We start from the raw sequence: 15,546 nt of genomic DNA on the forward strand, positions 1-15,546 counted from the left end.
TCCACTGTCTCGTATGTCCACTGCCTCGTATGTCCACTGTCTGGTATGCCCACTGTCTCATATGTCCACTGTCTCATATGTCCACTGTCTCGAATGCCCACTGTCTCGTATGCACATGTATCGATTCACGATTTTCTTTGCGATCATAGTATATCTACTGTCATCAGTCACTTGCCCACTAAAAAGTAAAGTCAGTAAAGTGTCAACTTAAGCAAAGAACACTATTTTTAAAAGTATCTTAAAAAGTATTAAAAAAAACCAACAACAGCATATGTCCATGTCATTAAAAAGGAAAACATTACAGATGTACACTTTACATGTGGGTGGTTTGTCTACTTTCTGGTGAACACAAACACGGTGTTTTTAGTGGTTTCTAATTGGACTGCAGCTGACCCTGTGTGTGTCCTGTAGGTATTGAGTCCCACCTACAAGCAGCGCAATGAAGACTTCAGGAAGCTCTTCAAGCAGCTGCCAGATACGGAGCGCCTCATTGTGGGTGTGTATGATGAAGACAGCCACAACACAATACACTACACTCATTTCCAGCATTACATGCAAGTGCCACTCTTGTTGTTGTTTCCCTGGATTTTCCACCTGCTAAAATAAGTCATGTATGTGTGCCATCATCGGTCTGTGACATGCTTGGAATTGCCTAGACACAAAATCTGGCATACTCCCAACAATGCCGAAGCAAGGTCGAGTTTCTGAACTTCCCAGTAGAAGCTAATGCTAAGAACGCCTTACCTGCTGCTAGTCCTGTCTGCCCCTTAAAAAAACACCCTTGTAAAATATTTTCTGTGGCTAACGTTTGGCTATGATTAAAATCCAACACATGAACGAACTGAGGGCTCTGCATGTTGTCTGAGAAACACGCTGTAAAAAATAAATCCAACACATGAACAAACTGAGGGTTCTCCATGTTGTCTGAGAAACACGCTGGAAAAAATAAATCCAACACATGAACAAATTGAGGGCTCCCCGTGTTGTCTGAGACACACTGCAAAAAATAAATCCAACACATGAACAAACTGAGAGCTCTCCATGTTGTCTGAGAAACACACTGCAAAAAATAAAACCAACACATGAACAAACTGAGGGCTCCCGGTGTTGTCTGAGAAACACGCTGTAAAAAATAAATCCAACACATGAACAAACTGAGGGCTCCCCGTGTTGTCTGAGAAACACACTGCAAAAAATAAAGGTTTGTCGACTGTTGAACTCCACCACATTCAACTGGGGCTGCATGGAAAAGATATTTTGCAAATCCTCTTTATGGTAAATTTCAAGTGTGTATTCACATAGAAAGCATAATGAAATGATAACATATAAAATATAACACCCTTGGCAAAAGTACTGATTTAAGGTTCACTATCAAGATAAAGCTGCGACTCACATTACTCCAGCTGTCTTCATGAGAAGTGTTTCAGTAATGCTTTCAAGTACAGGTCATTCATTCTGCAGAAATCATCCAGTAATATGTGAGTAAAAGAGATGGAATTGAACTAAGCTGACTGGTAATGTTTGACTAATGTATGAGTAAAGTAGAGGCTTTTCTGTATCTTTAGTTTGCTTTCTTGTAATCATAACGTGCTGTTAAATATTTACATCAAACACTGTATGAGATGAATTCACAAAACGTGTTGAATGGTTTGTGCCACACGGAGGGAATGGGCGTCATGTGAAGATGGACATCCTGCTGAGTAACATCCCCAAGGTAAAGATGCTGTAGTGACCTACTTTAGCCAGGGGAGACGCTCACCATGTTGACCACAGATTGTCCCTTTAAGACGGTGGGTTCAGGGGTTAGCAGAGGGGGCTTGTGGATAGACGCGGGGTTTAGGTTTTTGAACTGTGCACTTTAAGTTTTGTGGAGAAATAAACGAGCCCACGTCTGTGGTCAAAAGGAGAAGTGGTCTCGTCTCCTTGCTGTTGTCCTCTACACGAGCACAAGCTATTCACCTTGTGTTCAACTTTAACAGCTGACAACTACCATTCACCCCGGCTAAAGATAAGGATCCAAAATACCTGGTTTTATGAATTTATCCCAGTCAGTGTTTGATGCAGATCATATCTAACAGCACATTATAATGATAAGGAAGTAATTTAGAGACAGAGAGGAGCCCCAGTAATCCCACTCACCATAGTTCAGTTACCTTCATCTAACTCAGCAGTTACGCCGTTATTTCTGTGTAATGAGTGTTCTGTACTTCAAAGCTTTATTGAGATTACACACAGATAGATCGATCATTTTATTAGCCACATGACCAAGGCCGGTGGAATTTGTTTTTGGTACACTTTACACTCTGCAGCACAATACATACATGGACAACAACACTCCACGAACAATACAGTTACACAATAACAGAAATAAACATATCAGGCATAACAGGTGAATGGTGGTGTTTATGCCAATGGTGTGTGAGGAGGGACTGTAGGGAGGAATTCAGAGTCCTTATGGCTAGGGGGGAAAAACTGTGAAGTGTTTAGTCTTAGTTGACAGTTACCTGTAGTGCCTCCCTGAGGGAAGGAGCTGGAAGAGGTGATGAGCAAGATGTGAGAGGTCAGAGGTGATCTTCTTTGCTCGCTTTACAGTCCAGTTAGTATGTAGAGATTCAACTGAGGGGAGTAGGTTGCCTATGATTTGGGATGCCTTATTGACAATCCGCTGCAGTTTTCTCCGTGTTTGACTGTCCGTGCCGCCATACCATACTGTAATACTGTATTACTGTATTACTGTAATACTGTAACACTATAATATTGTAACACTGTAATAGACGATGTTATGATGGACTGGATAATGGCTGAGTAAAACAGAACGAGCAGTTGAGGTCTGATCCGGTCTGTTTTAAGCTGCCTAAGAAAGTAAAGTCGTTGTTGAGCTTTTGCAATGATGTGTTCAGTGTTAATTTTCCACTTCAGGTTATTGCTGGTGTATGCTCCAAGGAATTTAAAAGAATCGGTGGTGGTGATGGGGACTCCTTTCATTTGTATGGGTATTTTAGGGTTCGGCATTCATGGCCACAGATGTTAGGGCAACTGGTCTGAAGTCACTGAGGCAGGTGATCTTTGAGGACTTTGGCACAGGAGTGATGGTAGAGAGTTTGAAGCACTGTGGGACTGTACATTAGCTTAGAGAGGTGTTAAATATGGTGGAAAATATTGGGGCCAATTGTGCTGCACAGTGGCTCAACAAAGCGGGACTGATGCCGTCTGACCCTGCTGCTTTCCTAATGTTCAGCTTCTTGAATGTTGCTCTCACCTCATCCTCCTGGTTGCAGAAGGGTGGCACTGGACGAGTAGGGGGGATGGCTGGTGGAATAGGTTTGTCAAACCTTGCATAAAACGTATTTAATTTATGTGGAGGGGAGCAAGGCGTTTTTTGTGATCTGTCATTCCTTAAATGTTTCCCATATTGTGGATATTCCCTGATGCCCACGAACCAGCCCCCAGCTATGGGTTAAAGAGTGCAACTGCCTAGTGGATACCTGTTGTTTTTTTGTTGCCCTTTTGTATCCGTTTAAGTCGGAGAGTACTGCTGGCGTCATGTGTGACTGCCGCTCCTCCCTTACGTAGCCCCCCCCCTCCCTTACGTAGCCCCCCCTTCCCATCCACCCTTGTGTGTCTGTGTTATGTTTATCTGTTGTCTTGTTTCATCGCCGTTTATTGTAAAGCGACTTTGAGTGTTAGAAAAGCGCTATATAAGTTTGATTTATTATTATTATTATTATTATTATATTGCTCTGGGGTTACTGGAAGAGAATGGTTGTTCGAGTTTTGTTGCGTAGCTGGACTTTGCTTTTCTTATTGCAGCACGCAACTTATACTTGGCTGCTCCGGACTGATCCTGTTTCCGTTTTTGTGCGCCCAGTTCTTTTCTTTGTGCAGGAGGTGTGATTCTTTGGAGAACCAGGGTTTTTTATTGTCGTGAAATGTACCGGCTTTGGTATGGATGCACATTTCCTCGTAGAACTTGGTGTATGACGTCACCGTTTCAGTAAGTTCATCGAGAGAGTCGCGAGCTGCACTAAATATGTTCCAATTAGTGCATTCAAAACACCCTCGAAGCGTTTCAATGGCGTCCATGGGCCAGGACGTGGCAGGTTTGGAGGTTTTCTTGATGGATGTAAGCTTGTGTGTGTGTTTTGGGATGAGGAGTAACACGGCGTGGTCGGACTTCCCAGTGGAGCCCTCGGGAATTGGTCGGACTTCCCAGTGGAGCCCTCGGGAATTGGTCGGACTTCCCAGTGGAGCCCTCGGGAATGCGCAGCAAGCGTCTGAAACGGAGATGCAGCAGCGACCCAACGTTTTGTTTCCTCTGCCATGGCAAGCGGCTCGGTGCTCCTAGTTCGGTAGTTCGAGGAACAGGTTCGTATGGTTGAAATCACCTCACACGATGACAGACGTGTCAGGGTTGGGGTTTCAACAGGGGGAATGTGTTGCGAGAGTTGGCTAATGGCTGTGTCAGCACCGGCTTGTGGTGGGGTGTAAACAACAACTGATACAATTGAAGTGAATCCTCTGGGAAGGTAAGGTGGCCTGCATTTCAAACTGGTGAATTCAAGATCATAAGAGCAGCAGCGACGAAGGATTGTTGTGTTGTTACACCAGCGACCGACCTGTGGCTGTGCAGATAGTGTAGACTACTAATAAGACACGTTAGCCCCTAGCTAACGGGGCTGACCCTTTAGTCGAGCGGTTAGTGATGTCGCCTTGTGGTGCAGTACACCTCGTATCGAATCCCGCACCGGCTAAGAAAATAACCGGTTACAATAGTGAAGCCGGGGGGGTTACCGCTTAATCAGGGACCGGTTGATCCAGCCATGTCTCGGTGAAGCAGAAGGCTGAGCAGTCTCTAGTCTCTGTCGGTTTGTGTTCATGACAAAAGTTCATCCATTTATTTTTGAGGGATCGCACGTTGGATAGGATCAGTGCCGGTAGTGGGGGCCGATAGAGAGGGCGGTCTTCTGAACCTGGAGAGCACCCCTGTTCTCTGTCTCCCTGTGCTAGGTTTATTTCCCCAGGGTGGCGATCCAGTTCTGTTTATGTAAGGAAGTGAGTTACACTTAATCACCGGCAGAGGGGGATCTTGCATTGTCGGCACATATTTCTTCTTTCTTGTGTTGCCGAATTCTGAGTCTTTTGTCCCTCCGCGGCTACTGTAGAGCCAGTTCCATTTTGTATTACAAGCTGCTTGTATGCTGCGAGTGGTGCTGTGTGTGAGGAAGCTAATAAATGCAGAGAACCTGCTCTGCCTCAACCGCCATCAGTACTCCTGTCTCCAGTCTGTACAACTGCCTTCTCCGGAGTCAGTATAATTAAATCCCCCTGGTAGATGCAAAACAATTTCGCCTCCCATATCGCAAAATACCACCTTCTCAGTGCCAGGATGTCAGAAAGCTCCTCAAAGACATGGAGGGGGCTGGAGTGATCCGCCCCAGCAACAGCCCATATGCCTCACTAATTGTAGTTGTCACAAAGAAGGATGGGTCTTTGAGAATATGTGTCGACTACAGGAAACTCAATTCCTGTAGCACCGGAGATGCATTCCCCATCCCTAAAATCGAGGAAGCACTAAAATCTCTCAGCCAGGCTAAATATGTCTCAACCCTCGACCTGACTTCTGGTTATTGGCAGGTGGAGGTGGCAGAACATGACAAGTACAAAACAGCCTTCAGCACACCAAAGGGTCTCTTTGAGGCTAACAGGATGCCATTTGGATTGCAGAATGCCCCATCAATGTTTCAGAGGTTGATGACCTGTTGCTCTGGTGATCTGAACTTCACACATACCCTCATCTACCTGGACGACCTCATTATCTTCTCAAAGACTTTTGAAGAACACCTTGAGCGACTCCAATTGGTGTCTGACAGACTGCGGGAACATGGCCTAACGCTAAAGCCTTCAAAGTGCCACCTCATGAGGGAGGAGGTGCATTACCTGGGGGCACCCGGTGTCTGCTGAAGGAATCCGTACAGACCCAGAGAAAATAAGCAAAGTGAAGAATTGGCCACGACCCACTAATTGCAAGGAGGTGCTGCAATTCCTTGGTTCGTGGAGGGATATGCAAAGCTGGCTGCGCCCCTGTATCGTCTCACCTCGGGAGATCCCAAAAAGAAGATGAGGGGAAGGAAGAAAGCACCTTCTGCTCCTGAGCCACTGTTTCTGTAGACTGAAGAATGTGAGGGGGCATTCCAATCCCTGAAAGAGAGGCTCACATCAGCTCCAGTGCTGGGCTACCCGGACTACAAGTTGCCCTTCCTGTTGCAGACAGATGCATCTGGAGAAGGCCTTGAAGCTGTGCTGGCTCAGATTCAGAACGGTGTTGAGAGGGTGTTGGCATATGCTGAAAGTTTGCCATGTGGAAGGCAAACAGAAGCTGGGTGACAGGTGGGAACCACAGCCCTACATTGTGGTAAAGAAACAGCCTGGAATTCCAGTATATGTGATTCAGTCAAAGGATGGTGAGAATGAAAGGGTTGTCCATCAAAACCTTCTTACCCAGTGCGTGTTTTTTCCCATGGAGTCTGGACAGACAGGTGAAACAGGAAAACCCAATGAGGCGGCCAGCGCGTCATGCAGTGAGTCTGATGGGGAAGACTGCGGAAGGGAGAAGACTGAGGAGGATCTTGGTATGGGGCAACTGGATGAAATGAGTGGGAGTGATCAGAGTGAGCCAGAGGAGGAGAATAAATCTCAAAGATCCAACAATGAAGAGGAAAAGAAATCTCCCCAAGTGAAAGCCTTACCTTCCGAGTCAATAAGGGTCAGGAGAAACCCCTCTAGGGACAGACGCATGCCAAAGAGACTGACATATGAATTAAAGGCCCTGTACCCTGACTCAGTTCAGCAGAAGATTGACCTGGGACAGAGAATATGGAAGAGAGCTAAAGTAAAGATGAACAAGAAGGGTGGCAGAGAGTGACACTCATACACATGTACATACCCCATGACACACACACCTCATCATGGCTGTGTTTTGAGTTATGGGCTACTTGTGAACTTCATCTGATAGCGGGGATGCCATCAAACATAGCGGGTGTAGACGTAAGGAAGTGAGTTACACTTAATTGCCGGCAGAGGGTGATCTTGCATTGTTGGCACATATTTGTTCTTTCTTGAGTGTTGCCGAATTCTGAGTCTTTTGTCCCTCCGTGGCTATTGTAGAGCCAGTTCCGTACTGTATTACAAGCTGCCTGTATGCTGCGAGTGGTGCTGTGTGTGAGGAAGCTAATAAATGCAGAGAACCTGCTCTGCCTCAACCGCCATCAGGACTCCTGTCTCCAGTCTGTACAACTGTCTTCTCCCTCCATCCACCCCGGAGTCAGTGTACATTAAAAAATAACACAACGCAGAGACTGTTCAAGGGGTGTTCGGGCTGACAGACAGAAGAATAGGGTTACATTTACAACCAGTATATCCTCTGGAATATTGGAAGATAGTCCCAAATTGCCAGATGTAGTCCTCCTGATGTACAGCAACTACTCATGGTTGTATTTCCACATACACGATGCTTTTCTGACATAAAACATAGACAAAAGTGCAAGACACAGCAGCAGAGCAGGAACCGGGGCAAGCCTCGCGGCGGCCATCTTGATGAGGTAGGATACTTGTTTACCTTTTCACATTTGACCCCCACCAGACTACTCCTGTGCCCTTCAGCGTGACATCCTCCTGCAGGGACGCCTCTACCTCTCAGAGAACTGGATTTGTTTCTATAGCAACATCTTCCGATGGGAAACCCTGGTGAGAAAACTCCCAGTCTTACCGGATTGACTCCCAGTGTGTGTCTCGTAGCTAGACTCACCTCATGTAGAAATACGTATATCTGAGTCCCACGCATTTCATTTATTTCAGATATATCTCACATTGTATTTGTATTCACCCATGAATACTTTTTTCATCTTACGGTTATGTATCCACCATTTACAATTGTCAGTAATGCAATGTAAGTCTTCATCCTCTCATCTGACGAAGACTGTCTTTTTTTTTTTTAGCTGATGGTTCGATTGAAGGACATCTGCTCCATGACCAAGGAGAAGACTGCCCGTCTCATCCCCAATGCCATCCAGCTGTGCACTGACAATGACAAGGTGAGCAGCGCACACTCTTAACCATCCTTTCCCTTTTGTATGTGTCTAAGTGTGTATGTGTCTTTTGTATGTGACTCAGAATCCCTCCCACTCTTCCAATCCCGTCTCAAGACACACATTTCTCCATTGCCTTCTCATGCCCCCCCATCCTCTAGTCCACCCCTGGTCTGGGGCAGGCTGGGGACCGAGCGCTTGACCTGCTCCCTCCCTCAACTCCCTCCCCAAGCGCATCAGACACTGATGCAGTCTGCCCACATTCAGGTCAGTGATGTGCAGTCAGGGGAGGTAGGGTAGGCAGTGCCTCACCCAGGCTAATAACAAAAAAAACCTAAATATCATAAAAGTCACAATTTTTACTTATTTGTTTATTTACTTTAATTTATTAAGATTGTTGTAAAAAATGTTTTTAAAAAATCATGTAAAACTTGTTGTTTTATCAATTAAAGGCATGCCCTATTCAGGATGGCTTGCTCCCAAAGCTAGCATTCATGAATGCAGGCTGCTGAGGCAGAGTCTGCTTGTGCCTCTCTCTGGCACAAATAAATATAGTTCACTGCCTACCCAGCCATGGACCTCACTGCACGTTACTGATTCAGGTCATTGGTCGGGACTCACCTCTTCAGACTTCATCTGTGATTTATGTGATTTATGATGTTTGTTTTTCTTTCCCTTTTGTATCTGTCCAAGTCGGAGAGAGAGTACTGCTAGCATCATGTGTGGCTGCCGCTTCTCCCTCTCGTAGCCCCCCCTTCCCATCCACCCCTGTATGTCTGTGTTATATTTATCTGTTGTCTTGTTCCACCCCGTTTATTGTAAAGCCACTTTGAGTATTACAAAAGTGATACATAAGTTTGATTTATTATTATTACTATTACTATTATTATTATTATTATTATTATCCTCCAACCTTATAGGGACACTTACAGATGGTTGATGATACTTTCATTCGTATTTGTCAGGATAGAAAACATTACTTTACAGCAGCTGATTTTACCTGTTAATTGAAAGTCCAGTTTGATAACAAGGATGGAATTAAAAGGATTAGGTCCAAACTGGCCTCTGAATTTGGGTGCATCGCTACATCTTACATGTTTTTCCCATACTAAGTTGCAAAAATTGGGTCGAGAAAGCGGCGTGTAAGATCAAATACATAGCAAAAGAACATCTTAATATTTAAGGAGGGTTGGCGTTTGTCTATGAAAGGAACATTTCACCGATGTTTTTGTGTATGTGCAGTCTGGACTGAGGAGTAACGTAATTGATTAAAGCAATAAAGTCCTCACTGTGTACTATATTGATGGAGAAATCAGTGTTGTCCTGCTCACTTCCTACAACACCACCTACAAAAACCAGAATGCATTGCACGTAACCCTCTGTATTTTCATTCTTATTTTTTTAGATTGGAAAGGATTTCTTTTTTTGGAGTGTGTGATGTAGCTGTTTTCGATACAGAGGACTATGTAGGAGCTGGAACAGCTACTGGGGCTTTGCTGTAAGAGCTTGCCGCTCTGCAGCGGTGACGCCAGGCCTGTCACAGCTTGGTCACCCGCCTGCCATGTCTCACAGTAGTTGTCTGTCTGCCGGTGGCCCTTGCTGCTTGAACCATGCCAGACCATTTTCTCTGGCCGTGCACTGTCCCTTAGGATATATCTACCATCAAATGAGTAGATTGGTGCATTATCCCTCATTTTGCCTCCGTTCACACTGAAGAGTGACTCCCAGCTGCTAAACAACACTTGATCCTTGAGATTTAAAATGGGGAGGCTATCTCTGTCTGATTTTTGGACGATGTTGTAAAGGTCTTGAAGCTTGGAGGACAGGAAAGCTCTGAAGGTACCCTTCAGACCCAGTGCACGGGCCTGCTGGAAGCACAGGAATTCTGCACAGCAAATTCCTTGCATGTTACCAGTTTGAGGTGCATTAAGGGCAATGAGATGAAGTCCTGGCCCTGATGCATGCAAATGGTCTGCCAGCTGAGGTTTGGGCAGGTTAGGTTGGCGCTGAGCGACAGGGTAGCGGTTCTCAGGCTGGTCGATGTAGAAGGGATTGTACTCTCCAAGCATGACTTGCCGGACTCTACCGTGGACTCTTAAATAGAGGTCTGCTTTGTCCATGATCTAGATGAGGCTGCCCTCTGCCTGGCATCTGGCAGTTGCAATCAAGGTGTCATGAGACCTCAGAACCATCACCCCAGAGGAATGACCAGGTGCTCCAGGAAGTAAGCCTCTGTATTGTCATCTATAGAGCTCCGGTAGTTGACGTCACGCAATAGTCGAAATCAAAACATCGCCATTTTGGCAGGAAAGCGGGCCTATTGCTGGGCAAATGACTGGTAGCTAGCAGCAAGTCTCTTCGCCTGCTGTATTTAGACAGTGAATATGGTGGATAGCTGTTGTGCGCCGGGATGCCAGAACAGTCGTGGACAAGTAAAAGGGAGAGCATTTTATCGGATTCCTAAAGATCCTGAAAGATGACATAAATGGATTACTGCTCTAAAACATGCTAGAAGCAAACAAGAAAACTGAGCGATGGGACCCCACAAGCAACGGATTCCGCTTGTGTAGTGACCCCTTCATATCAGGTACAGAATACAACACTTCCTAACGTTAACATAATATTTATTTAACAGGCTTTTATTACAGTTTCTGACAATTTTATTATACTAAAAGGCAAGTTCAACCTATGCATTATGGCGTGGATTTTGCAGGGCTAACAAAGGCTACGATAAAAGAACTAACCATAACCCTAACCCTCACTAAAATGTGACTGGACATTTCTATTTACTTATATTTTAGGGAAAAAGAGTGATAATCCTCTGTCACCCGACTACGTCCCATCCATCTTCAAGCATGTACCATCCCCAGAGAAGAGAAGAAGAATGCAGTTAGATACGTATATTCAACAGAAGACAGAAGAGCAAACTACAAAGAAGAGCGCAAGCAAAGAAGTCATCAGCTGCAGCAGTAATCCTTCCAACAGACTGTCCTCAAGACAGCAGCAAACACCTACTGCAGACCAGATTCTCACAGGAGAATCGTCCGTGAAGGAATCTACCCACAAACAACTTGAAAATTATTTCCAGCCTATTCCTGATGATCATGATGATCCAGCAACTCCACCATGTTCCAATGAAAACTGTAAGAAATACATTACATCTCTTGAATTGGAATGCCAAGCTCTGAGAACTGAAAATATGTTGTTAAAAGGAAAAAATGAGTAGAACTGGACTGAACGAGATGAGTCTACAAAACAATGATAAAGAGGTTAATATTCTCACTGGTTTACCAACATATTCACTACTGATGGCAGTTTTTTGTTTTGTAGCTCCCTATCTCAAACATAATTCTGGCCTAACATTATTTCAGCAGTATATGCTAGCTTTAATTAAGCTTAGAATGAATGTCTTTTGAGTTTTTGTCTTATTATTTTGGCGTTGATTCAACCACTGTTTCAAAGCTTTTCAAACATTAGTGTAATGTTTTGTAGACTAGTGCCAAGTCTTGTTATATGGCCTGACAGGGAATCATTAAGAAAATCTCTTCCATATGCATTTAGGAACAGTAACTTTGTAAAGACAGTTTGCATTATTGACTGTTTTGAAATATTTATTGAGAAACCAAGTAACTTATTAGCCAGTGCTCAGTATTATTCAACATACAAGTCACACCATACAATGAAATATTTAATTGCCATTTGCCCACAAGGTTCCATTTGTTTCCTTTCTAATGGATAGGGAGGCCACACAAGTGATAAGTTCATCACAGAGCAAAGTGGTTTTTTTTTAATCTAATTTGTTCTGAGGGGACCTAGTGTTGGCAGACAGAGGTTTCAATGTCAGAGAGTCCATCCATTCTTACCAAGCTGAATTAAAGATTCCAGCATTCACTCGTGGCAAGAAACAATTAGATCCTGATGACTTGGAGAACACCAGATGCTTAGCATCTCTTAGGATACACATCGAAAGAGTGGTTGGAGTTCTACGTAAAAAATACAGTTTTGCAAAGCACTACCCCCATAGGTTTAACTGACATTGACAGATAAAATGATGTGACCTACTACTACAACTTTTGGCTGCTCCCGTTAGGGGTCGCCACAGCAGATCATCTGTTTCAATTTCTTCCTGTCTTCCGCATCTTCCTCTGTCACACCAGCCACCTACATGTCTTCCTTCACCACATCCATAAACCTCCTCTTTGGCCTTCCTGTTTTCCTCTTCCCTGGCATCTCCATATTCAGCATCCTTCTCCCAATATACTCAGCATCTCTCCTCCACACATGTCCAAGCCATCTCAATCTTGCCTCTCTTGCTTTGTCTCCAAATCGTCCAACTTGAGTGGTCCCTCTAATATAATCATTCCTGATCCTGTCCTTCTTCGTCACTCCCAGTGAAAATCTTAGCATCTTCAACTCTGCCACCTCCAGCTCCACCTCCTGTCTTTTCATCAGTGCCACTGTCTCCAAACCATATAACATAGCTGGTCTCACAACCATCTTGTAAACCTTCCCTTTAACTCTTGCTGGTACGCTTCTGCCGCAAATCACTCCTGACACTCTTCTCCATCCACTCCAACCTGCCTACACTCTCTTCTTCACCTCTCCCCTGCATGCCCTGTTACTTTGGACAGTTGACCCCAAGTATTTAAACTCATATGCCTTCGTCACCTCTACTCCTTGCATCCTGACCATTCCACTGTCCTCCCTCTCATTCATGCATAGGTATTCCGTCTTGCTCCTACTGACTTTCATTTCTCTTCTCTCCAGTGCATACCTCCACCTCTCCAGGCTCTCCTCAACCTGCACGCTACTCTTGCTACAAATCACAATGTCATCTGCAAACATCATCGTCCATGGAGACTCCTGCCTGATCTTGTCCGTCAACCTGTCCATCACCATTGCAAACAAGAAAGGGCTCAGAGCCGATCCTTGATGTAATCCCACCTCCACCTTGAACCCATCTGTCATTCCAACTGCACACCTCACCACTGTCACACTTCCCTCATACATATCCTGCACCACTCCTACATATTTATCTGCAACTCACGACCTCCTCATACAATACCACACCTCCTCTCTCGGCACCCTGTCGTATGCTTTCTCTAAATCTACAAAGACACAATGTAACTCCTTCTGGCCTTCTCTATACCTCTCGATCAACATTCTCAAAGCAAACATTGCATCTGTGATGCTCTTTCCTGGCATGAAACCATACTGCTGCTCGCTGATCGTCACCCCTCCTCTTAAACTTCTATTACCCTTTCTCATATCTTCATGCTGTGGCTGATCAACTTTATACCTCTGTAGCTGCTACAGTTCTGCAAATCGCCCTTGTTCTTGAAAATCGGTACCAGTATGCTTCTTCTCCACTCCTCAGGCATCCTCTCACTTCCCAATATTGTGTTAAACAATCTAGTTAAAAACCCCACTGCCATCTCTTTTAAACATCTCCATGCCTCCACAGGTATGTCATCAGGACCAACTGCCTTTCCACTCTTCATCCTCTTCATAGCTGCCCTCACGTCCTCCTTGCTAATCCACTGCACTTCCTGATTCACTATCCCTACATCATCCAACCTTCTCTCGCTCTCATTTTCTTCATTCATCAACCCCTCAAAGTACTCCTTCCACCTTCTCAGCACACTCTCCTCGCTTGTCAGCACATTTTCAGCTCTATCCTTGATCGCCCTAACTTGTTGCACATCCTTTGCAGCTCGGTCCCTCTGTCTAGCCAATCGGTACAAGTCCTTTTCTCCTTCCTTAATGTCTAACCTGTCATACAACTCCCAATACGCCTTTTCATTTGCCACCTCTCTTTTCGCTTTACGCTGTGTCTCCTTGTACTCGTGTCTACTTTCTTCATCTCTCTGACTATCCCACTTCTTCTTTGCCAACCTCTTCCTCTGTATAATTTGTTGTACTTCCTCATTCCACCACCAAGTCTCCTTTTCTTCCTTCCTCTGTCCTGATGACACACCAAGTACCTTCCTAGCTGTCTACCTCACTATTTCTGCAATGGTTGCAGCCATCTGGCAACTCTTCACTACCACCCAGTGCCTGTCTTAACTCCTGCCTGAACTCCACACAACAGTCTTCCTTCTTCAATTTCCACCATTTGATCTTCAGCTCTGCCTTCACTATCTCCCTCTTCTTGGTCTCCAAAGTCATCCTACAGACCACCAGCCGATGCTGCTTAGCTACGGTTTCCCCTGTCACCACCTTCCAGTCTCCAGTCCCTTCTAGATTGCGCCTTCTATATAAGATATAGTCCACCTGTGTGCACTTTCCTCCACTCTTGTATGTCACCCTGTGTTCCTCCCTCTTCTTGAAATATGTATTCACCACAGCCATTTCCATCCTTTTCGCAAAATCCACCACCATCTGTCCTTCCACATTTTTCTCCTTGACACCATACCTACCCATCACCTCCTCATCACCTCTGTTCCCTTCGTCAACATTTCCATTGAAGTCCGCTCCAATCACCACTCTCTCTTCCTTGGGTACCCTCTCCACCACATCATCCAACTCACTCCAGAATTCTTCTTTCTCTTCCACCTCACACCCAACTTGCGGGGCATATGCGCTAATAACACTTACAATTTCCATCTTGATACTCATCACTCTGTCTGACACTCTCTTCACCTCCAGCACCCTCTTGATATATTCTTCCTTCAGAATTACCTCTACCCCATTTCTCCTCCCATTCACACCATGGTAGAAGAGTTTGAACCCACCTCCAATACTCCTGGCCTTACTCCCCTTCCACCTGGTCTCTTGCCCACACAGTATGCCTATCTTTCTTCTTTCCATCATATCAGTCAGCTCTCTCCCTTTACCAGTCATAGTGCCAACATTCAAAGTTCCGACTCTCACCTCCACACTCCTACCCTTCCTCCTCTCTCGCTGCCTTTGGACATGCCTTCCCCCTGTCCTTCTCCTTCGCCCAACAGTAGCATAGTTCTTTCCATGGGCGCGCCCATGGAAAGAAATGGAGTGGATGTGGTTGGGCCATTCCCTGTGACAGAGGATTGTAATCGCTACAGCCTCACAGTGATGGATTATTTTACGAAGTGGCCTGAGGCCTATGCCATCCCTGACCAATCTATAGCCACAGTGGTAGACTGCCTCATTGAGGGGATGTTTACTCGGTTTGGGGTGCAAGAGGAGTTTCATTGTGACCAGGGGTGCAATTTCGAATCCCAGGTGTTTGGGGAGGTGTGTCATCACCTTGGGGTGCGGAAGACCAGGACCACTCCCCTCCACCCTCAAAGTGATGGCCTGGTTGAGCAGTTCAATCGGACCTTGGTCACACAACTGGCCATGCTCACGGCGAGGCATCAAATGGATTGGGACCGCCATCTACCCCTGGTACTCATGGCATACTGGTCGGCCACTCAGGTGTCTACGGGGTGCACCCCAGCTGCACTAATGTTTGGTCGGGAGCTACGGACGCCTGTGGATC

At 45.4% G+C, this 15,546-nt stretch overlaps 1 protein-coding gene across 1 annotated transcript in view; it reads left to right on the forward strand.

Annotated features, from left to right (window-relative positions):
* The window catches only part of LOC130117027 (protein Aster-B-like), a 95,538-nt gene that overhangs the window by 16,426 nt on the left and 63,566 nt on the right, over window positions 1-15,546 (forward strand). Inside the window, exons 5-7 of the mRNA XM_056285163.1 lie at window positions 412-496; window positions 7,640-7,743; window positions 7,995-8,090. Of these exons, the coding sequence (XP_056141138.1) occupies window positions 412-496; window positions 7,640-7,743; window positions 7,995-8,090 (285 nt within the window). The remainder of the gene's footprint in view (window positions 1-411; window positions 497-7,639; window positions 7,744-7,994; window positions 8,091-15,546) is intronic.

Source organism: Lampris incognitus, chromosome 8, assembly GCF_029633865.1.
Source record: "Lampris incognitus isolate fLamInc1 chromosome 8, fLamInc1.hap2, whole genome shotgun sequence".
In the NCBI taxonomy this organism is placed as follows: Eukaryota; Metazoa; Chordata; class Actinopteri; order Lampriformes; family Lampridae; genus Lampris; species Lampris incognitus.